The sequence below is a fragment of the Globicephala melas genome, chromosome 2, assembly GCF_963455315.2.
Source record: "Globicephala melas chromosome 2, mGloMel1.2, whole genome shotgun sequence".
Taxonomy (NCBI): Eukaryota; Metazoa; Chordata; class Mammalia; order Artiodactyla; family Delphinidae; genus Globicephala; species Globicephala melas.
The window spans coordinates 164857922-164882534 of NC_083315.2; the positions used below are offsets into that span (position 1 = coordinate 164857922).

The 24613-nt window shown below is 53.8% G+C and overlaps 1 protein-coding gene across 1 annotated transcript in view; it reads right to left on the reverse strand.

Moving 5' to 3' along the window:
• The window catches only part of CCDC88C (coiled-coil domain containing 88C), a 128110-nt gene that overhangs the window by 74527 nt on the left and 28970 nt on the right, over window positions 1-24613 (reverse strand). Inside the window, exon 4 of the mRNA XM_030883563.2 lies at window positions 673-742. Within this exon, the coding sequence (XP_030739423.2) occupies window positions 673-742 (70 nt within the window). The remainder of the gene's footprint in view (window positions 1-672; window positions 743-24613) is intronic.

A 24613-nucleotide genomic window follows, 5' to 3' on the forward strand; every position in this document is an offset into this window, starting at 1 on the left:
TTCATCCATGAGCCACGGGTCCAGGTGAACGCACACAAAGGTGGAGGGGAGGAAATCTATCACCCTGTTTAACCAACCCAGTGTGTTAACTATCAGGGATGAACTAAGCCCTGGCTCTCTGGAAGGTGTCCAGGAGGACATTTCAGTCTTTCAAAGTCACACCGAGTGTCCGAGACTAGGACTTAGAACCTTGCCCACTCAGGCCTCAGAGACCAGAGAGAGACGTGAAAACGGACACACGACAGGATGTCCCGGTGAGATCTACCACGGGGGGAATAAAGCAGCACAGGATCCCAGCGGAAGGGACATTAGCTCCCTCCAAAGATTCTTTCCTGCCAATAGACACCACACCCCACGATGGTGTGAGGAGAGACCCCTGGGGGTCCACCATACAACTCGGGGCCCTAAGCCCGAGGCCTCGCCTGCCTCTGGGCTCCAATCCCAGGGGTCAGAGGATATATTCTTAAGGAAGAAATGCGCTCTTGGCGTGATGCCTCAGGGTGATAAACCCACCCGTTACGATCACACCCGAATGATCACGTGCTTTCACTGTGCTGGCTCCAAGCTGGCAGCCAGAGCTCTGCCTCTGACAGCTGCCCAGGGCTGATGGCCCTGCCCAGGCTCTACAGGGGGTGGGGGGGGGGGGGCGTTGGGGGGGTGGCTTTCACTCACCAGACAGCGGGTCTTTGCCAATCATCAAGACATTGGGCAAATTCATTACGATCAGCTGCTGGAGAACTTCCTACAGAAACAAAGGGGAAAGGATACCATTAAGCACAGAAAACAGAATAAAGACTGATTAAGACAATTACAGTTTACCAAGTTGCTGGATGAGTGTGCCAGCCATTAAACAGTAACTATGAAAGCACCATATAACAGAAAGGAATAGTTAAGATACCAGTAAGCGAAAAGTCAAAAAAGCTAATTGTGCTTCCGCCTTGATTACTACCAAATAAAAATTAGGTCTGCGTGTGTACAGAGACTTTGGGAAAAAGAAGATATATCAGATGCTAGATTAGCAGGATCAGGAGTTTCTTTTTAAAAGATGTCTTTATTTTTACGGTATGGTTTGCTTGTGCAATTAAAAAATACAGAATAAAGATTAAAGGGATGCTACTGCGTCTTTACAAGCTGACGATTTGGGATCCTAGCTTTCGGCAGGTCTTTGGTACAGGCTGTAAGTGACACTTCTCTCTTTTCAGCAGTGACTTCCTTGGGGTAGGGATAAATCACAGCTACTCTGTGCCCGTCAGAGAGGGGACACATGGGAAGTGAGCTGCCTTCTCCCTCACACCAAGGGCCTCTGAAAGAAGGCCCAGGCACCAGCCATTGGCCATGTCCCCTTGGGGTAGGGACGGCTAACAAAGTTCTCCTTGGAGTGTGCCGACCCACCACTCATGCTTCCCAGAGCAATTCTCAGGGCACATTGGTCTTCCCCGCCCAGATGTGCCTTGCTTTTCACAAATCGGAAGATAAAAAAATCTAATTTTACAGATGACAAGCAAGGTAGTAGGATTCCTAAGTATTCTTGGTCTTACAAAAGTGGTCAAGAAACTCTTGACCAACAAAGCTCCTCTTATGCCTTTAAAAAAAATGTTTCCGGGCTTCCCTGGTGGCACAGTGGTTGAGAGTCCGCCTGCCGATGCAGGGGACACGGGTTCGTGCCCCGGTCCGGGAAGATCCCACATGCCGCGGAGCGGCTGGGCCCGTGAGCCATGGCCGCTGAGCCTGCGCGTCCGGAGCCTGTGCTCCGCAACGGGAGAGGCCACAGCAATGAGAGGCCCGCATACTGCAAAAAATAAATTAAATAAATAAATAAATAAATAAAATGTTTCTATTGAGACACGACTTTTTTTTTCAGCAGTCGCTCTACTGATGACGTGATGAATCTCTGTACTCAGTACACTGCCAACCAGCACTGATGAAGAAAAAGGGGACAATTAACACGATCGGCTAATCCCACAGGGCCCAGCTGGACACCTCAGAGCTCTCTGAATCCTGAGAATGGTGGCCTAGGCAAGCACGCCTGGAGAGGCCAACACCTTCACAGAATGTACAAAATGATTTGAGCCACTCTCCTTATTATCTTTCCATGGCTCCTGCCACACCAGAAACTGAGGGGAGGGGATGCTAAACCAGAAGGAGTACCCCACTCCCAAACACACGGGCCCCTCTGCACTCAGTGTTGGAGGATGTCTTTCTTTACTATCTGAGGTCACGTGTCACCTCACCAGAGATGGCCAATGTTTTCTCAAACAAGTCTCAGTGCTGGACAGAGTCTGAGCTGCGTTACAGCCTCAGCTCTCCTTCAGGGCTTGGAAAAGTCAACGCGGCAAAAACCGTTTCTCACTTGAATGAGCTCACCAAAGGATCCCACAGTCCCTCCCTGGGGGCAAAACACACACCGTGAGTAAAATCAGGTAAATCCACTTCTAGCAAAAGGAAGGACTCCCAACCAGATGGGTCCATCCTGTCGTGGAGTCCCTATCCAGCCTCAACACTAAACTCAAGTGCTCAGCCCAACTTCTAGAAGATTTCCTTCTTATCACTGTCCAACCAGCTACAGTCCCCTTTGAAGTCTTGGCTGGTTTCCTCTGCCATGGTCCAACTGTCTGTAGTGCCAGCCCTATTTATCAGGGTGCTCGAAGAAGGGTGCACACGTTTATGAAGGAGATACAGAATGAGAAATCATCTTGAAGGTCTCTGCATTGCAATAATGCAAAGTGGTATTTTTATGCTTATGATTACCTAAGCAAAAGACTGCTGGAAACACTGCTAGAAAATATTGCTGGAAAACCCATGTATTCTCCTTCCAAAACTGGATGGTTCATTTTGTCTAATCAGTATTTTCTAATTTTCCCACAAGAAATATGTATCACTTGCACAATTAAGAAGTAATGTTTTATTAACAATGTTTCCATGATGTGTTCCTCTCAAAACATCATGGGCCTCCCAAAAGTTAATCCAAAATTTGGGGGCCAAAGATACCCCCAAGACCTTAACTGCTCCCGCCAAAGGACCACCAATCACATTTCCAGCAAAAACAGGCTCAGAGGTTTGAGTACAAAGGTCAGAGCTGGCCAGCAGAAATACAACATGAAACACATTAATTTCAAATGTTCTTAGTAGTCACCTTAGAAAAGTAAAAAGAAACGGGTGACAACATACAAATCATATACTTTAATTAAACCAACATTTCCAAAATACTGTTTCACCACATAACCAACATAAAACCATGAATGAGACACTTCACGTTCTTTTTTCACACTAAGTCTTTGAAATTCAGTGTGTAGTTTACACTCACAGCACATCGCAATTCAGATGCTAAACTGTCACTGGAAACACGATCTGAATCAGCAGAGGCGCAAACCGAAGTTGTTCCAAACACACTTAAAAAGTTTCCAGTAACTGAATCCAGTATCAGCTTTCAAATCTAAACAAATTAGAAATTCACTTCTTCAGTCACACTAGCCACATCTGGAGGCCCCGCCAGCCACATGTGACATGCTAGTGGCTGCCGTGCTCTGCAACACTGGTGACGAGGGGATTCCCTGAGGAAAGCTGAGCAAATGCGTCCCCTCAGGGCGGCGGGGCCTCCAGGGCGACGGGCCAGGCCCTCCGGCTACGTGAGGAGGCTGCTGACGAGGGGCCCCTCCTGCCTGGTACTCAGAACAGAAAGCCACTGTGGAGCCCGCAGCTGACACGCGGGCGGGCTTGGCGGGCACTGGTCACACCCCGGCCGGCTGCGGGAGTGGGGACACGGAGCGAGGACGGAGAGCACAGGCCCCAAGGTGTGCTCTGGGTAGCCCCCAGATGTGCCAACAAGCCTTCCTGGTGCCACCCGGGCCTTTGCAAAGGCAGAAACAAAGCACACTGTCACATCCCGAGGCCAGGACGAGGGATGAGGGCACACACGAGACTTGCGGCCTCTTGTCTCATCCCATCCTTGCGGCCTGACGGCAGGAGGGAAGAGTCAGGCTTGGGGTGCAGCCCTCCCAGAGACCCCCTGCCCTCCCTCCACAGAGAACTGGGCTGCGGAGAGGCAGGAGCAGGGCAGGGGGTGGGTTTAAGCACCGAGATCCAGAGCAGATTTTGTACCCCCGTTCCCTCTCCTCTGTGCACCTGCTTTAGGTGTGTTCTGAGATCCTAGTATAAGATGCTGAGGAAACCCCAGACTCTCCTTTTCCTAAACGCAACTGCACTAACTGCATGCTGGAGGGACCTCATTGCTAACCACTTGAAACCAACTAAAAGAAAAGTCACAAAAGTAGGTCAGCGCAGGGTGGTGGTACTTGGATTCTCATGTAGCAAGGGGGTCGGGGCTAGAAAGCTCTTTGTAAGTACAAGGGGAAAGAACCCACCTGACCCCAGCCAGGCTGCAAATCTAAAATTTAGGATCTTATCGACTCTGAAGTTCCTCCCAGGGCTGTCCTGACACAAACAAGGCCCTACACCTCGGGGAGGGATGGGACGGGCAGGACACTCCAGGAAGCGTCTGGCACCCCAGCTGGGGCTCCCAGGGGCTGCATCTGGTTTCGCACACAGTGTCAATAAGCCCAGAGACTCAGACCGCCCTCGGATTGACAGCTTCCTGATCTGGACCCTCCAGAGGCAACCTGGGGGGACACAGGGAGTGCCGAGGGGCCGTCTTGAGGCCGTGGCACTGGCTCCCAGGGGTCACAGGTGGAGAGAAGCTCTCAGAACAGAACCAGGAAGCCGAGTGGAAGGAAGACGCTCCCTTCCTATTAGAATCCTCTCATGACAAGTACAAACGTACCCAGTGGGGAAAATCCAGGACACGGGAGGGGGTGCCCCAGTCCAGGCTTCACAGGTGACAGAGCTCTGCTAGTGGCAGGAAGGATGATGCAGGAGCGGGAGAGCAGATTTCAGAGGCACCAGGTCATGCGCAGAACTCATACACGATTACAACTAAGCAAGTGGCCTTGGTGGTGGCAGGACCTCCCAGCCCCCCGAGAGTAAACGAGACCAGCACCCAGGCACGTGGCTTCACTGAACCCACACCACCAAACGCTCGTCCCTGCTGGTGAGCACGGCTCCCCACATGTCAGAATCCAATATGGGGCCCAGGCTGTGATTCCCAGCTGGCTCCGGGAGTCACCTGGGCCCTCGTCATCCCTCCAGTCACCAGCCTTCACACAGGCCAGCGCTCCAGCCTAAACGTTCCTTCCCTCCCAAACTCCCTCAAACCTCACTCCTCCCAAGGAAGCTTCGAGGCTTCCCGAGTGCCTCCACGTATGTGCAGGTGGTGCTAAGTCTTGAGGTAACAAGATCTGGGGGATCCGTCACTGCCCTCTGGAGGTGGGGCTCTGGGAGAGGCAGGGGGACCGGGGGAGGGAAGGCAGAGGCTGGGGGCCGCACAGAGGGAGCTGGGAGGGACCCCAGGACAAGCCTGGATGCCTCACTCCACCTGGTCTGTCCCTTGGGCCAGAGGCGACCTGCGGTTCCCGGGGCTTGCAGGTGAAGCTCATTTTCTGCGTGTCGCCCAGTTGTCTCCATCAAATTGCCCAGTCCCTGTGGGAGATGGGCCTCCTAATTCCTTTCCAGCCAGTCTCTATCCAGGACTTATAAATAGAGCACCCACGGAGCCATGGCAGTGAATGTCCTGGAAGCCCTCAGGTAAGCCGTGCTTTCTCCAGGACCTCCTCCCTTGGTTGGAATAGGAGGATTCAGCTCCGGCTCCCCCAAAACCAACCCCCTCAACTTACCTCTGAGAATAAGTGTGTGTACCCCAAACTCCTAGCAAGCTATCTACATCACCACAAAACTGTCAACAGCAGAATATTAAACGGAGGCTCTAAAACACCCACCTTCAAAATACAAACCCGAGTATGACCGGGTGTGTGTAAGGGAGCGGCACCTGAGGACTTGTGCCGCAAACCGACGCTGGGGACTGGTTAGGTGATGGAAGGTACGGCCGCGATCCTGGGTAGGAAGAGGGCAAAGAATGCTGAAATGAATAAAAGGATGCCTAACTGAATGTAGAAAATTAAAGATATGCTAAAAAAGAAGAAACCCTCAAAGGAAATATACTAAAATGACAGAACTCTCTCTCTTTTTTTTTTTTTTTTTTTTTTGCGGTACGCGGGCCTCTCACTGTTGTGGCCTCTCCCGTTGCGGAGCACAGGCTCCGGACGCGCAGCCTCAGCGACCATGGCACACAGGCCCAGCCGCTCCGCGGCATGTGGGATCTTCCCGGACCGGGGCACGAACCCGTGTCCCCTGCATCGGCAGGCGGACTCAACCACTGCGCCACCAGGGAAGCCCCAGAACTCTCTTTATTAGCGTGATCAGGACAAGAGCAAGCTTTCCCAACATTTAAAAAAGATTCTGTAATGTGGTTCTAACACCTTAAATTATTTTAACCCTGTGGCATGGCTTCCCCCAAAGAATGTCAGCAGCATCTATTTACTAGATATTGAACCGTGAACATGACAGGTCCACTAAAAAAAAAAAAAAAAAAAAAAAGCCTTTCTCCGGAGACAATTCACAACGTATCCAACACAAAAAATGAAGTGGATTATTGATTCTTTTAATCACCGCCCCCCCCCCAAACTTTTTCCAGCATCCCCCATCAGAAATTGCAAAGCCTCCATCGGCCGGGAAGAAGAGATGCCAGCCAGGAGAACTGAGGGATGAGGACAGAGGCTGGCTTACAGTCCTGGGCCCTGCGCTGGGACCTGAGGCAGGAGGCCCTGGGGGAAGGGGTGGGCTCCCAGACCACCAGTCCCTGGAAAACGGAGGCTCAGGGATCCCGGAGAAGTTCACCCACCGCCTGAGGCAACGTAGGGGCCTCGCTGAAAAGGCTTAAAATCGTGCCAAGGCTCATGTCAACCTTTGTGCATGCTCAAACAGTAAGGTCACTTTCTCCGCTGGTGGAAGAAAGGAAAGGTCCCGGAAAGTTGCAGGGTGGAAACACTCTGTGTGTCTGTGGCAAAGGTTATCTTCAGTTTCCATTGGAAACACTGGGATTGTTGGATTAAGCACAATGATTTCACAACAAAATGGGAAGAAATCCTTTTCTCTTGCCAAATGAATTTTATGGCTCGACATTTTGCCAGGAAGGAAGAATAAACGCTGCTAAATGCCTTGAGTTTAGGTGCACAGAATGACCCTCCATGAAAGTTTGAAAAGGAGTTGTTAACATAGAGGAAATGAGAGGGAGATCCCAGAGATGTTAAGACAAACACCCACACGAGGCATCCAGGAGGAAGATGATGCTCATGGTTGCCAAGGAGATCAGGATGGTCCAGACAGCAAAATGTGCAGTCCACACAGTCCAAGCAACACAGAGACCTATCCAATACTGAGAATCAGTAACACAAGTAATACAGCTTTGAGTGCGCACCCAGCACACCTTTAAGTCTGGGGTTCAGATACTCAGAAACACATATGAGCGGCCTAGCTGTGAGCTGAGAACACTCAGCTGGTGGAAAAGGCAGGGAGGTAGACCGTCACAGCACAAAAGGACAGGTGCCAGAGCAGCACAGCATGGGGGGCACTGCCAAACTCTGCCCAGGCAAGTCTGGGAAAACGTCTCAGAGGCAGCAGCCTCTAAACCGGGCTGCGGAGAATGCTTAGAGTCCCGCAGCGTAGGAGAGAGCCAGGAAACGAATTAGCTGCTAAGTGTGGCCAGCAAGTCAAACCTTTGGTTACAGTGTACCGTACATACCCTGCATTCCCCACTGGGGCGCTCTTTCATCCTCACACATCACTGGCCCCGATCACCACCAGTCAGAATCCTATCCATCCTCCGAAGTTCAGTGAAAATGTCACCTCCTCCATGAAGCCATCCTTGATGCCCTTAATCATATATGAGTTTCTTTCCCCTCAACTCCTAATGTTTCACCCGCCCACTTCTGTGGCACTTTCACATTTTGCCTCGCCAGTGACTCCCCACGCACAGGCAGCAAAAAGCAGCTAAGTGACAGCTGACAAAATGAGACCGATCAGAAAATATTCCTCAAAATTTATACTGAGTGAGGTTTTATTCTTTTTCAAGTCTCTTTTTTGGAAGTGGTGTCTTCTCTTTCTCACATGAACAAGAGGACCAAGTCCTGAAAACTAACTACTCTGCTCCACTACTATACGTTACTTCACTCCCCTGTTATTTCCTATTTTACCTAGCCAAATCGCCCACCATGTGCCTGAAGATCCCACAGCTTGTAGATGTTAACCAAAGTTCAAAACATCTCAAAGTGAATTTGTAATGCTGGTTTGAATACGCCAGGCTTTCCAACTGTAAAATCCCAAATGTGATAGTTTTATGAGCAAACAAGCAAAGCAAGGGGAATTTAAAATTCCTAAACAGTAGACGTGACTCAGATGGGAAAGCCACCACACGTATTCCAATGTCCCCAGCGTCTATTCCAGTGCCCCAAGAGAGGAGGAGAGACTGCAAACCCCACAGCCATAACTTTTCCAGAAACCGCACGGCTAAGGTTCACACAGGTGAGGCGCCTCTGGGATTCTGAAAGGCTGAGACGCTCACACGGACAGACCGAGAAAGTCAGGAGCAGTATTCCTGGCAGTCTCTGCACACATCACAGGGCTTATACTCCTGCCATCGATTAGCACTCCTCCAGACTCCCACCTCGATTTGGCCAAGAGGGGTTCCTGAACTCCCTTCCACAACATCGTGGCCCAAACAAAAACACACACCCAAACACAGGGAGGGTCCCCTCTCTTTCCTCCTCCCAACATCATGTGAAGGGGTCAGGACAAGAATCACTAGGATTTCCAGTCGGAGGGAACCACAGCACAGCGCTGGTAAAGGGATTTGACGGCGGGATACAGAGCGAGGGCCAGGTTGGGTGCTCTGGGTTGGTGAGCTTTCCCCGAGACCACAGACCGGGGCACTTTCTAGAGTTACGCCTGTCTCATACCTTCCCTAGTGACAGCCTGCTGCCTCCACCCCCAACCAATCATGCCTCCCTCGACGCTACTCCATCTGAGAGCCACGGGGACTTGACCCCCAAACGCAGCGACACGGCCCACATTCCGCGATGTTACAGCCAGGAGAGCGATTTTTTTAATTTAGCTGCTGAGCGGAGACGTAAGCCTGATGATGTATCCTCGGCCGCCTGTTCAGAGACGGGCCCACAGGCCACGTGCTTGTGATTCCATCTGGACGAGAGGCTCTCGTTTCCGCCACGTTCCCTCCGACTGGGGCAGGAAGCCCCAGTGAAATGAGTGGGTAATGAAGTGCTTTTATGTTAAGAGACTGTCACGTAAAGCTGCTGATAGACTCAGCCCATCTGTTCCACCTCGTTTCAATTAAGCCTGGGGTCCCCAGGGCTTGAAACTAGCTCAGGTCCGCACAAGCCTAGGAGCACCGGCTCCCCTAATGAGGCCACACCGAGTCTCAGAACCCAGCGATTTAAAGCCACCAACCTGGGCCATCTGCGGTTCCCAGATCGTCAGAAAACCCCCTACCCCTGAACACTTGGTGACTGCCTCTCCTCATGGCTGCGTTCACAGAAACAAACCAAGCCCAGCCTTTGTTCCCAGAGAGGAAAACAAATATTTCCTTTGAGCTGACCCAGGAGGAAGAGACGTGTGGGAAGGAACACCTGGAAACTCAAAACACCAAGTGAGGGCAAAGCTACTCGCTGTGTGACCTCAGGCAAGTCACAGTCCCTCTGTGAGCCACACCCTCACCCGTAACAGGAGGAGGACCTTCTCTAAGGGACGTCTGGCTCCTTGGGGGGGGGGGGGGGGTGGCATAGAGAAGCACAGCACATCTTTATAGTGACTAACTCAGGGCTGCCAACTCTGAAAACAGCCAAGGGCCCACACGTCCCAGGAGAGCCAGGGGAAACCCACAGGGACGGGACTGGAGGACCATTCAAACGTCCCCGAGAACGCCTGCCACCCTCCCTTTGGGTTGCTCTGATGCTAGGAAGCATCTGTGCTGAGTTCCTGGACCAAGGAAGGTGGGGGGGGGCAGCTCCAGAAGCACGGGCAGGGTACCACATTCATCTCCTGAGAAGAAATTCTGCCCATAAATGGTGTCTCAGGAACCATTTTCCATGGTAAATACAAGCCTCGTCACCAGCAGCTAAAGCTGGGCTCTAGGGGAGAATGTCTGCGGTGAGGCCACCAGCAAGCAGAGGGGCAGCAGGGGCGATGGCAAGCTGGACCCATACCACCCCAGCCAACAGCAGAGGGTGGTGAGAATCAGAACTCAAAACCAGCACAGGGGGCTTCCCTGGTGGTCCAGTGGTTAAGAATCCGCCTTCCCACGCAGGGGACGCAGATCCGATCCCTGGTCGGGGAACTAAGATCCCACATGTCGCGAGGCAACTAAGCCCACAGGCCACAACTACAGAGCCCACGTGCTCTGGAGCCTGTGGGCCGCAACTACCGAGCCCGCACGTCGCGACGAAAGATCCCACGTGCCCCAACTAAGACCCGACACAGCCAAAAATAAATACATATTAAAAAAAAAGAAAAAATAGGGCCTCCCTGGTAGTGCAGGGGTTGAGAGTCCGCCTGCCGATGCAGGGGACACGGGTTCGTGCCCCGGTCCGGGAAGATCCCACGTGCCGCGGAGCGGCTGGGCCCGTGAACCACGGACGCTGAGCCTGCGCGTCCGGAGCCTGTGCTCTGCAACGGGAGAGGCCACAACAGTGAGAGGCCCACGTACCGCAAAAAAAAAAAAAAAGAAAGAAAAGAAAAGAAAAATGAAAACCGGTAGAGCCTTATAGATTATCTACGGAACACAGAAACTGAGGCCTGGAGAGGAACATCACAGGGGGTGTAGCGTCCCCATTTGGGTCTATAAAGCCAGGATTTCTCAGCTCTACCCTAGGGCTCCTTTCCTCTGCTCCAAGGAGCTCACTTCTATTCAACAGTATCTACTGAGGGCCTACTACACGCCATGACCAGGCTGCAGTGGGGATTTGGGGGAGGGAGAAGAAGGATTTAGACGTTTAGGCAGGATGGGGAGGGAGGGTGGTCCTATCCTCACACTTGAATGCCTAGAGGGGCTCAGGGCTGCCCTGCCCTCTCTTCCCAGCAAAGCAGCAGCATCCGTGCTTGGGGCTGATGTGAAGAACCCTATTTTATGGTGGTGAGGGATCCTGGAGCTACAAATCAGCAGCTGTAGAGTTCCCTTCCCTGGGCTTCTTGCAAAAGTTAACATTTTTGTTGATGGGCAGAGGGAGGGCACGGGGCTCACAGCCAGCACCACCTTTAGGCCAGAGCGCAGTGTGCGGGGTCACAGCAGGGTGGGGACACGCGTCATGCGGGGCCGGTGGAGCCACCAACACCACCAGGTCCACGGGACCCATCCTGCTCCCCTGCACCCTCGCCAGGTGGCAGCTCTAGGCTGGTTTCCTGGCACCTTCTGCCCTGGGCATGCCCAAAGAGCTCAGCGGGAGAGGGGCGGCCGTCCCCTGTCCCAGCAAGCAGCTGGGCTGGGGATCATGCGTCTCTGCAGCCACTGTGCCCCACTCTGCTCCACCCACCACTCAGGGCAGGCAGGGCCGGGGCGGGCGGCACACCCCGGCAGCCCTTACCCACTACCAGACGGTGCTGCACCAGTTCCCTCAGTCCCGGGGGACACGGGGGAGCAGAGTGTGCGTGGGCGCATCAGCGGCAGGTGGCAGCCTGCCAGGACCTGTGAGGGCAGGGAGAGGCAGGCAGGGAAGCCAGGCCACCGCTGCCAACACAGAGCGTGAGCATCGCAGGCCTCGGGGCATCACTGCTCCCTAACGCCCATCGCCCCAGGGCAGGGGCCTGGCGGGCAGGGAGAGCAGAAGGGTAGCCGTTCACTCTGTTAATTACACCACGGTATTTCCTGGGCACCTGCCGGGGGTCAGGTGGTGTTGGCAGAATACACAGACACGACCTCTGTCCTCAAATCCAGGAAATGCAGACAAACAAGCTCAACAAAACCGAGAGGGAGAAGTGAGGGTGTCCAGGGTGTGTGCACGGGGCGGGGCCCTGCTCTCGGGGAGCCCACAGCCTGGCAGGGGACGGGCCTGCTGGCAAGCCTGGTGCCATAACAGAGCGGATGTGAGGCACCTGAGCTGGGGGACGATGGGAGCACACAGGAGGACTAATCCAGAAAGGCTTCCAGGAGGAGGGAGCGTTCGGCTAAAATGGAAACAAAGAGCAGGTGCCGTCCGGGTGGCAACAAAGGCAAAGGAAGTAACAGAAGACCCTCCTCCACCCTGTGTCTCCCCCCACCCCACCCCCACCCACTGCAGCCCCAGAATGGAGAAAGAGAAGCCCTGCACAGGGAGCTAGGGCCTGGCACCCGCTCTGTGCTTATCTCCACAGTGGCAGCAGTGGCTCTGGAGTCCCCTAGCCAGGTCCACCGCCAGCCTATCACTGCTTCAACCCCCCCAGGTGGCTGGACAGGGGGGTATCACACCCAACCCACAGGAGCGCCTGGCATGTAATTAGGCCCCCAATGGGTGCTGTCCCCGACACGCTCAGGGAGAACAAGCATGCCTGCCTCCTCCTGCTTCAAGGGTCCCAACCTAGAACAGCCCTGCTGTGCACACATGCAGGAGGCCTGCAGCGACTGGAAAGTGAAACCCATAAGGAGACGGCCACGGCTACTGGGGTGCAGGGGCTTGTCCTGGAGATCCCCAGGCCCGGGGAAATCCTCCCCACCCCTGGGCTCAACCACACCCCTTTCCTGCTCTATCCCTCGGGGCTTAGGGCCAGGCAGGAGCATCTCAGTGTCCCTCCTTTGCTCCTGCTTTCTCTCTTTTCCCTCTGGTCTCAAGAGGAAAAGCACACACACGACAGTTTCCACTGCGAAGGGTGGCAGAGGTTTCAACGCTGAAGGGCCGGCGGGGTGCTAGGCTGAGAGTTCTAAGCGCAGGTCTTGGCTCCAGGGGCAAAGTGAGCATGGCTGATTAGCGATCCCTGCGCCCTGGGCACAGCAACAGAACTTGAGCCTCAGAGAAGGGTAGAGGCTGGAGAAGTGGGTCAAGTTCGGTGGGAGCACCGAGGGAGCAGGGAAGTCTCCGTGGCGGACAAGGGAGCGAGGTGAGACCGTATTACTGCTCCCCTCGCCCCCGCGCGCCCCTCTGAAAAAGCTGCCGGTGAGACAGGTGGTGCAAGCGAACGAATCCTGCAAGCCAGTCACTCCTCGCCGCCATGAGAGTTTGCAACAAATGGCCGACGCCACCCAGAGAGCAAGAAGCTCTGGAAGCCTCTTTCATTCTGTCACCAAGAACTTATTCTATAGCAGGAAACTGGGGGAGGGCAATTCAGGACACAGCTGAAAAACTGGGGAGGAGAAAGGTTAAGAAACAAGTGTGTGATAACTACCATCTCAGCAGGAAGTGAAAATCTCAACAGATGGCATCGACTTCAAGGCAGCTGTCCACGCTGGCGGGGTGGGCACCTGAGGCAGTGCTCTCCACCCCTCCACCCACCTCCAGCGCCTCCTTCCCTGCCCAAACCCCTCGGCTGGAAATAATCACTTCATCTGTGCCCCCTGAGCCCCAGCGCAGTGTACCCCACATTCGAGGTGACTGGGAACCCTGGGTTCCGGGGGTAGGGCACTGTAGCGTGCTCACTTCTGTATCCTCGCCCACCCCGGCCTCTGCATGTGCTGCCCGCAGCAGACACGCTCGCCAGCTGCTGGCTAAACTGAACCAACTGACCACAGGGAGGAAAGGTCTCAACTGGACACGCCCTCCCCCTGCTAGAGTGCAAAGAACACTTTCTTTTGAACGATGCTAAAGCAGAGCCTGGGCTCCATACTTTGTATTATCTCATTTAATCCGAACTGGCAGGGGGTACGCCTGGCCCACTAGGATTTGCCAACACAAGATGCACTTGATCAAATGTTTTTCATTGCTGGGGATCCCATAGTAAATGAGGGAGATAAAGAGGTAAATGAAAAGGTCATGTGATGTGCCAGGAAGTAAGAAGTGCTAAGAAGAAAAATAAGGGTAGGACGACCCAAGAGTGAAGGAAAATAAAGCTATTACAGACAGGTGGTCAAAGAGGGTCCTCCGATGAAGCAACAGTTGAACAAACACAAGTGGAGAGAGAGAGAGAGCATGCCAGGTGGACATGTGGAATAAGAGACTCACAGGCAGAGGGGACAGCAAATGAGAAGGTGACTAGAACATGCTGTGCAGTCCCACTGAGCCCGATACTGGTGGTGGCCCAGCCTAACCAGAGCCAGCAGTGCAGTGGTCCTCATGGTCTGACAGCCCACTCTGAAGCCTTGCGAGGCACAAGGAGTGCTCACACGAGTAACTCACCACGACACCAGGGGTTAGAAAGAGGGTTTAAGCCTGGGTGTCAGGCACAGGTGATTGGTAGCGGTATCTGGAGTGCTGTGTTAAGAAGGATTCTGAGGCCAGGTCTGGGCTCAGAGGCAGAGAGTGCGATGATTGATTAGTGATGTCTGCCTGAGCCAGGACTTAAGCGGCCATGGCACACCCTTGTGTAACCCACCCAGTGTGATAAGCACTGTAACACAGGTATAAAACTGTGAAGGGATGTGAGGGAGGGACCAGTAATCCTCTGCCACTAGTTATAAACCCGTGACCTGAACTTCGTCTGCTAAACCAGCTTCACTTTCCAAGTCTTCTTATCAGGCTGCAGGCTCCCCAGGGTAGACACTTGGACTATCTCCCTCCCCACTGCCCCCCAGGGCCTGGCACAAGCAGGGGCTCACTCGGCATTTGTCAGATGAGCTAATGAAGGGCCACGAGCCCCAGGCCGGTGTGTGTGTTCACAAGGTGAAAGACCTTGAATGTGGATCCTGTAGGACAGGGGCAGAAACACTGCCCCACAGTTAGGTCACTGGGCCCTACTGCATGAGGCTCTGATCTGAGGACCTAAAAAAAAAAAAAAAAACCCTTTCTTTCATTTTTTAAAAAATTTTATCCTCTTTATTAAAAAACTTTTTTTATTGTAGTTGATTTACAATGTTGTGCCCATCTCTGCTGTACAGCAAAGTGACTCAGTTATACACATATGAACCTTTTTTTTTCATATTCTTTTCCATTATGGTTTATCACAGGGTATTGAATATAGTTCCCTGTGCTATACAGTAGGATCTTGTTGTTTATCCATCCTATACATTGATACACTAGTTTACATCTGCTAACTTTCATTCTCTAAAAACAAAAAGAAAAGGGAAGCTTTTCTTCAGATGTGAGCAAGGTGGGTGTAAGGACCACCAGATTTAAAGGACATTTCAGAAGAGGCAGGAGAACTAAGGCACGCAGACCTGCCCCAGCACCTGGTCACAAGGCAGGCCAGCTGCCCAGCCTCCCGCAGGGCCAGCTGAGAGCCCACACTTCAAGCAAGTACAGGCACCCTCACCAGCTGTTCCTGAGGCCGAATTGAGCATGATGGCAGTCTGTGCCCACCCTGCCGCTGCAGTAAGTGGACTCTTCCAGGCCAAGCCAAAGAGAGTTGAGGCCCACCTCTGCACATTCAGTGAGCACACAGTAACGCGGAGGCTCTGTTAGGCACAGGGTGGGGGCGCGTGTGAGGAACACCTCACTCTGGTCCAACCCTTTCCAGTGTGTCCACACCATCTTGTGTCCTGTGGGGCAGGTGCTTGAACAGTGACACAGGAAAAAACTGAGATGCACAGTTGGGCCTTGGGTCACGTGGCTAGTGGTGACCAAGCTGGGGCTGGAACCTAGGGAGTTCACAGCACGGTTGGCGAGAAGAGACGTGAACCCAGTGAGCTCGCAGCCCACGGGTGTCCTCAGAAGGGACCCCAAGGTGTTGGGAGGTGGAGTGGTCCCCGCAGGCCGCAGTGGCCAGGAAAGGCTTCACGGGTCACTCAGGCCCCGGGAGAGGCTGTCAATAAACACGTCAGGCTTCTCGCCCTGAGCAACTTGTCCTGCCCTCTCAGAGCCTCAAAATACCTAAGTGCTTCTCTTAGGACATTTGTGCAGCTGGCTTTGGGGGCTACTTTATTTGCACCTGCTTCCTCAAACTCAGCCACAGTCCTCTGTGTTCCCATAAACTGCCTCGATCTTACATTCACTCGTTCACTCCTCCATACATTCAGCAAGCACTTACTTGTTAAAACAAGCCCAGGTCTACTCCGGGCAGCGCACTAGGAGCTGGGGGTGTGATGGCGAGTGAAAGCACATGGGATCTCTGCCCGCCCGGAACTCAGACTCATGGTGGAGACGGGCATTTGTCAACCGCCCCCACTCTCAAGCGCAGAGTCAGGAACGGGGCTCTCATCGGGCACGGGACAAGCTCTAAATACACGTTCCCTGAATGAATGCAAAGGAGAGAAGGAACGCTGGAAAGCCGGCGACCGGTCATCATAAATCCCCGGGAGCAGAGAGGAAAGATGCAGAGAAGCGGGATGTGCTGTGCCTCCCAGCTGGGGCCACGAGCCCGGGGACAGATGGTGGCAGCAGGATAAGCCACGGCGCTAGCTCGGGCCACGGCTGATGGCCCACAGGCACGCCAGGCCTGCCGAAGTAGGAAAGGCCTCTTCTGCCGACGGTCACGCTGCCACTACCCTGGCCACGCAGACCCAGGAAAGCAAGGCCGAACGTGGCCGAACACAGTGCAGAACTGCTCCGGGCAGGTCTGGCTCTGACTGCAGCTCCATGCACACATAAGCTGCCCCCCCGTCGCTCGCCACACACCAGCACGGCCGCCAGCCCCCCTGCAAAGAGCGGCTCTCACCCTGTGTCCACCGAGACAGCTTGCTAAAGAAAAAAAATTACACAGAAGCTATAATGAAGCTCCCCCATCCGACAGAGCCAGCTCATCTCATCTCACACTGTCCGCAGAGCTGAGGAGTCGCAGGGAACAGGGAGGGACGGAAGCATCAGGCCGGGAGGGGCATCTTCAACAGGGGCAGATGTGCGGTGGAGGCCGCAAGTCCATTCTGGGAAAGTGAGGCCGCTGCAGGGGGCGGGCCTCGAGGGCCTTCACGACTCTGCAGTGGAGCCTGCCGTGAAAATTACACTCCGAGCAAGTGAGTGTCTGGGGCACGCAGCACTGGACGGCTGACTGTCTTTGCTGCTTTACCTCTGCTGTCGCAGGCCCGGTTCCCAACTTGCAGATCTAGTGGCGTTCACAGGAGTTAGGTGACCTGCCCAGGTCACCTGCAGGGGGGTGGAGCCCAGGACCCGGCACCAGCTCCTCGGAGTCCAGGTGCCAATTGAAGGTGCTGCTGACCTTTTGAATCCACAGGACTCAGGGTGCAATCATTACGCACTCACGGTGCTCAGGGCCACGGGGGCAGGGTGGTGACATGCTGTATCCCCGAGAATCACACTCATCTGTGAGCCACGAAGACATGGAAATAGGGACTTACCCAGGGTTCAAGCTATTAGAAGACCAGCAGACCACGAGACCCTACCGCCCACCCCAGGGTGTCAGGGACCTGGGCGCTGCACTGCACTCCAGGCAGCAGGAAGAGGGAAGAAGGAAAGGCATGCTGCCACCTCCTCTCAGGAAGGATTCTCAGAAGCAGCGCTCAACGCTGCCACTTATGTGTCCCTCGCCGGCATGGCCATGCCCAGCTGGAGGGGAGGCTGGGGGCTCCTTTACTAAGGAAGAAGGGGCGCGTGAACAGGAGCAGGGGAGTGATCTGCCACATAAGAGGAGATAAAACGTGACCTCTGGCCTTGTGGAAATAACCATCGCGTTAGAAAGATACACACATGTGGAACCGATTAGTGGGTGAGGCCATATATTACAAGGCACCGATTGTATGACACAGATAGGAAGCAAGCGGTTAAGGGAGAGCAAAGCCACAAGCCGGCCGAGGTCACTCCAGCCAGCAGGCACCGTGGAGGGAGGCCTGAGCCGGACAAAAGCAGGGAGTGAGGGGTAGGGCAGGAGCAGCAACGGGAACGTAGGCTCCGCCCCAGCCTAGCGAATACTGGGCCATCACAGCCTTTGCTAAAACGAGTTGGGGTGGGAGTGGGGGAGTGCTGGACCCGACATGCACAGAACTGGGTTAATTATTCATCATAATCCCTGGCTCCTGGCATTCACCTGTAGTCACACATGACTCACTTTCATTTAGTTTTTTTTCACAACGTACTAACCACCTGCAAACCCACCACCCCCAGCAAAGGCTGGGACCTCGACAATAACCTACATCTAACCAGACGGTGCCCCATTCCACACCCCGACCCCTCCCATCCCAGATACCACCAACCTCAATCAGAAGTGCACATTCCCTTGCCTTTTTTTTTTTTTTTACAGTTTTACTGCATCTGTAAAATGTTCCTTAAAGAGCACATTTATTTTAGTTACTTTTGACTTTATCAGAAAAGGATTAGTGCTGTATGTAATCTTTGGGAGCACATCCTCTTTTTACCTAATATTTACGACACTGCTAAAATTCATCTACATCGTTGCGTGCTGCTGCAGTTAATCTGTCTGGACAGCTGTATAATATTCCATTGTATGGTCACGTCTCAGCGTATTCATCCACTCCCCCACTGATGGGTATCTGGGCTGCTTCCAGCCTTTTGCTGTTGCGCACAGAAACGCTGTGAACACTCTTGTACAAGTCTCCCGGAGTCCACGCACAGGAGTTTCTCTCCAATATACACCTAGGCGTGAAATCAGCTGGGCCGGAGGGCACGTGGATGTTGAGCTTTAGGCTTTAATGCCAGACTGTTTTCCAAAGCGCCTGCACCAATCTGCACTCCCTCCGCAGTGGATGAGAAACACTGCAGTGATCACTGGCGACACACTGGCCACCAAGACCTTTGATCTCTCCCAACTCCCTGGGTCGGCGCCTCCTTCACACGGAGCAAACGATGACCCAGCATCACAAACTACTCTGTGAGACAGCTGGCTCTTGGCCCCCAGCCAACGTGACTCTAAAACCTGGTGTCCCTCCCGCCAAGGCCTCCCACTCAACTGGCCAACTCTTGCCGGAGGGAGAGGGTTGGAAGGGCAAGGATGACATTGCAGTCAGAGGATTATATCAAGAAGTACATCCCAGTAGGGTCAAGCTTGGGGTCAAGGGCTGAAACACAGACACCCCAGGACAGTCTGAGGACAGAATCTGGCCTTTGTCTCTGGGGGCCCACAGGACGAGCCACTGCGAAGTCTGACCCGGCCTCCCATGGCCAGCATTTTCTCAGTCCGTCATTCACCGCCCCTGACTCCTCATCTCCTTGCGTTGAGCCCACGTGAGTAGGATGTGGACAGTGCCCCAGAGAGGACTCCGTGAGCTCACCTCCTTCCACTCCATCCCAGCACCTCCTCTCCTAGGCGCCAGGTGCCAGCGATGGCCTTCCATGGCCAGGTCTGTACCTACACCGGCACCTGGGCTTCCCACTGGAGTGCCTGACTCCTTCCCCATTTCCAGTGGGCCTGCCTGACACCAACATAAAAAAAAAAAATCAACTTTCTCTGCCTGTAAGCAGTTTAATTAGTGGAGAAAGAGTTTACCCTGAGAACAGGATGAGAAAATTTAAGTAAAGGCAAAGGTGTCTGGGGTTGAATATAGATGCTACAGTCTCTTAAAAGGGAGTGAGATATTGGGGCCTGAACAAACCCACTGTGAGAAAGCACCTCCGTGCTATGGGGTGGGATCCTAAAAGGACCCGCACCTCCCAGCTTCTAGTTGATCTTGAGAGTGGCAGGGCCCCTGCCCCACAGCATTCATTCCCTCATATGTGTTTTGTCTCCATACAGAGATGCTCAATAAATGTTTATCCGATAAAAACAAAACTCACGTTGCCATTTGTGCAAGAATACCCAAAACCTTTGTAAAATGTTATTGATAGAATTCTCGTCACGTTGAGGTGGTTGAATGTACTACAACTTTTCAGAAAATGCTACACAAAGGAGCACATCAGTTTCAACAAGCAGGAGGAAGAAGCAAGGACACAGAGCAAAGTGCTGGCATGTCAGCCAGACATGCACCTCTAAGCAGGTTAAAGCAGTTTTATGGAAGAGCACCAAAAATTATACACACAAAGTTTTCAGTAGAATCTTATACACTTTTAAACACTGTTAACGTGAAAAATTTCAGATGTAAATAAAAGGAGAGACAACAGTACAGTAAACCCCCATGTACCCAACATGCCAATTCAACCATGTGCGAGATTTGCTTCATCCATCTTTCTTCCCTTTGTTATAAAAAAAAAAAAAAAATTTAAAGCAAACTCCAGCCCCTTGTCATCTCACCCCTCCATCAGAAGGCATCTCTAAAGAATACTGGTGTTTTCTAACATAACCACAATTACACGCTTTGAAATTTTTTTCCCTATGTGCTTATTAAAATGAAGCACTCTGAACGTTTTTGGAGGACAGCCCAGAAGTGGGAGGGAGAGAAGGGTAGCGGGGAAGAGGAAGAAGGGGCGGGCAGAGCGTAGATACAGGATTCCTGCTGGTGAACCTGCAGAGGCTCCAGGCAGCGTTTCTGACTTGCACCCCCCCTGCCCCGAGCAGGTCTCTGTGACTCCAACCACTGGCCAAGGAGACTGTGAAATGGGGGGAATGACGACACACAAGGGTGGAGTAACGTGGTTGGTGGAAAAATCAAGCAACTCCTGTAAGGGCCAAACTGACTCCTCATCCTGCAAGAAACATGAGCTAAAAACGGGGGACGTGAGGCAGCGTATGCCTTGATCCACCCTTTGTTTAACCCGCTGACAGCAGCTGCTCCCATCACGGAATATGCCACACCTGCATCGCACAATGGCTCCCAAAGAGGCACTGGTTGGGTGGAAGTTACAGGTGCAGAGGCTACTCCGTGGGGAGCCTGCCCTACGAAGGGGGCTGTGACCCACCAGACGCATCACACGCTACCGAAGGGACCGCAAGGGCTACAGACCCCAGGTCTCAACACCACCAGAGCACAGGTGCTGGGCAAAGGGCAGGCGGGACAAACCAGCTGGCAAACGTGGAAAGAACCTTTGGGGTCTAGGATTTTGTCTTCTCTGCAATCTCAATGCCCAGAAAGTCACCCATTCTTCCTGCTCCTGAAGAAAAGCACTTTCAAACCTGACGCACTGAGAGAGTTGAGGGTGGCCGCTTTTGCCCTTTCTGCCCACAGCCTTGGTGAGAGCCCTCGTGGAGGGATGTCAGAACTGTCTTCCACCCAAATCAGGCCTTTCCTGCCAGACCCAGCTCACTCCCCTCTCCTGTCCAAGCCCATCTCCCTGCCTCCATCCTGATTTCTTCTGGGGTGTATTTCCTGAAGGGCCCAGTCTGGTACTTTCTCCTCACTGCTTCACGCTTGTACGTCTGGCCCCTTGCGAGGATGGGCTCCTCAGTGTCAGGGCAGAGGGAAGAGCACTGGGTTGGGAGCAGTAGCCTTGGGCTCCAGTTCCAGACCCAACACCAAACACGGAGACATGTCACAACTTCTCTGGGCCTCAGTTTCTTCATCTGTAAAATCAGAGATAACACACACTGTGCAGGGAACACTACTCGCCTCCTCCTCTCGCCTGCGTGGCAGACATCACTAATCGATTAAAGCACTCTTGCCCACAGATCCAGGGCAAGGCCTCCCAGCTCTTCTCAACACAGCACTCTGAGCAGCCACAACTAATCCATCTGCACCCAAGAGATGCCATCTAAACCCACCTGCCGTTCCCTGGAGTAGCCGGTTTCTAAGGACACCGTAAACACGGTGGTCCCACAACACAGCACCTAGGAGAAGACTACACAAAGAGTGGGAACGGTTAATCCTTCCCCAGAGTATCTGGACTCTGAATTGGTTGTTAGGAATGAAGGCCCTTACAAAGCTGTGTCGTCTCCAGCCCAGCCTCCACTGTATTCTGCAGTGTCTTAACCTTGAGCTCCTCCAGAACAGGGAGGACATCTGCTCATCTCTCCATCCCTCCTGGAGGCCCAGGGCCGAGCTGATCCACGCTGGGCCCCAAGGAAGCCAACCAGCAGGTGAGAGAGAGAAGAAGGGAAAAGACACAGCCCCCACGGCTGGGGAATAAAACCAAGTCTAACTTCAGTCTGAGAAGTGGGTGCAAGCATGAGCGGGTGGCCCCTGGGTCCCAGACTGTCTGGTGTTCTACAGAAAGCTCAAGGGGAGACCACAGCGTTCCTGGACACGAGGCACAGCCTCGACCACACCCTCCAAACCTGGCCCTGCCACCAGCTTTAAATCCTAACCTGTACCCACTCAGGACACGCGGCATCATCCTGGCTGTACCTCTGTGACACCCTGTGGCACAGGCCTGGAGCAACTGCTCCAGGAGGGAAGGAGGCCCTCACTCCTGAAGTCGCCTCCCTGTCCCCCGCAAGGCTGGGGCTGTCCTCCCTCCTCGCAGCCCCTCCAGGCACTGACCGCAGCCTCGGAGCTAAGGTGAGACTCTGGCTGAAGACCCCAGGGGATCTGGCTCCCATGCTCCGCTGCGTCCCCTTCTTAAAAAGCTTACAAGCCCACAGCTGCCTGTAGGAGCCCCTTCGCCTCACCATCAGCTGCAGAGCTGGAGATGAGGTGAAAGATTCACCCCTGTGGCCTGGCCCTGCCAGGCCCCTGCGCCTGGAGCAGTCAGCTGGACAGAGAGGCCCATCTCCCAGGGAGTCTATTTAAAGGGCCAGGCCTGCCCTGCTCCAGTGGGGGTCTGGCCAGGAACTTCAGGGGGCCACAGTGGGCCCCAGGCAAGACCGGCTTTGTTCAATGGAGCGAGCCCGCCTCCCCACTTGGAGGCAAGGGGAGGCCCTCCCTCGTTCTGCTTGACCACTCGAGTGTTAAGAAACAGGAGAGGTGACGAGCCAGGGCCATTCGGCCTCCTCAAAGGTCCGCCAGTGACTTATTAAGCCGCCCCATCCTTATTCGCCCAGGATACCCATGGAGGTATCGGTTTACTTGGTAAAACCAGTTCTTGCTGCTTAAGGACGGTGTGGGGCTTGGTGAATGGCAGTGGGAAACCGGACACCCCTGGGAACAGCGCTGTTCTCGGGGAAACGAAGCGCTGGGAAAAGACACAAGCATTCCCACAGATTGTAAACCATTTGATTGTCCGCTGCGTGCTGGGGCAGGGAGGAGTCGCCAACAGAGAGGGCTGTACCATCGGAATGCGGCCACATCAGACTTCATGAGGCCCATTTTCCCGACAGTGAGGCAAACCAATTTATCTGTGCGTGTAAACTTTTCCAGTAACAGGTGATGCTGTGAAACCTGCAGAAAGGCAGCATCCCTCTATCTCCACTATGAAGGTCAATTCTGCATCCGTGTGAGGGAGAGGCCTCCTGGAGAGCCACACCTGGGGACCAGGCGCCCTGTGCATCCTGGGAAGACATCCTAAGGGCACCACACCTGGGGGACCGTGGCATCCTGTGCATCCTGGGAAGGCATTCAGAGGGCATCACACCTGGGGACCACGTGCCCTGGTGCGTCCAGTAAGACTGAAGTGAGAGAATCAATGCATCAAAATCCACGCCACGAGGATCATCTAAATATTCTCAGGAGAAAAGACCCTGACTCTCACTATTGTGCTGCGAACTGTGCACTAGCACAGGGAAAAAGGCAGCTGACTATCCCCCCACCATCAGCCACTCTTTCCTGCACTGCTGGACCCTGAGCCCTGAGGTCCTCACTTCCCTGGTCCAGACAGCCCCCAAGCGGACCCAGGCCCACCGGCACACCCTCGGTCACCAGAGGAGGGCATGTGGCCGCATCTGATGCTCTGAATCCCGCCCCTCAAATCCACAGCATGAGGGTGGCTCTTAGGTCACCATCCACCCAGCATCCAAGGACAATACAGTCCCTACTCTCTAAAGACAAATTTTTTCTTTGTTTTCTTTCAAAGTAACATCTCCCCGTAAAGCAACACAACGTGATCACTTAGACCCCCAAGAGCCTTTTCCAACAAGCCACCTGGTGAGACCTGCACCGCCAAATCCTCCCTTTCTGACACAGGAAAGGTCTACCAGGAGCACAGTGCCCCAGGCTGGGCTTGCTCTGAGGTTTCGGTTCGCAGGTCTGCAGGACCCCAAACCTCAGGAACCCAGGTGAAAAGTGCAGGCTGTTGGCCAGGGATTTGATCTACAGGACTCTGGATATGTCTAACAATCTAGGGAAAAAAGAGGTCTACCAACAAATGTCATCCAACCACTGTCAGGGCCCAACACGCCTTTCCATCTCTCCCCCACCCAGGGTTCCGCTGTCCAACCGAAGCCAAGTAACTTTAATAGGGGAAAAGATGCCAGGGCCGCACTCCCTGTCACCCCCGCCCCCTGGGGTCCACGGCCCACGTCACCTCCAGTTCGGACAGACAGTGGTACCCAGGCACGCATCACGAAGGCGGGAGCCTCCCGCAGCCTCAATGAGAAAGTGAGCCAACAGGCAGGAATGAAACCTGTGCTTGGAGACAGGCTTCAGGTCAGCGGGTGGCAGGTAGCTTTGAAGGCAGGAGCCGGTGCCCTTCCTGGGTAGTCCAGGGTGTGCCAAACAGGTGTCTGGATATTCTGGGGTTTGAAAACCCCAACTACTTTCGTCCTGGATGGGGAACACGGCTCGCTGCTTACGGCCCATCTCCACCCACATCCTCATCTCTGAAAAAACTATCCACATGTGTTACTTCAGAGGCCCTACGACGCAGAAGAAAACACTGCACCAGGAGCACAAAGGCCAGGCCTGACAGCCATTAGCTGTATGTGACCCTGAGCAAGTCAGTTAGCA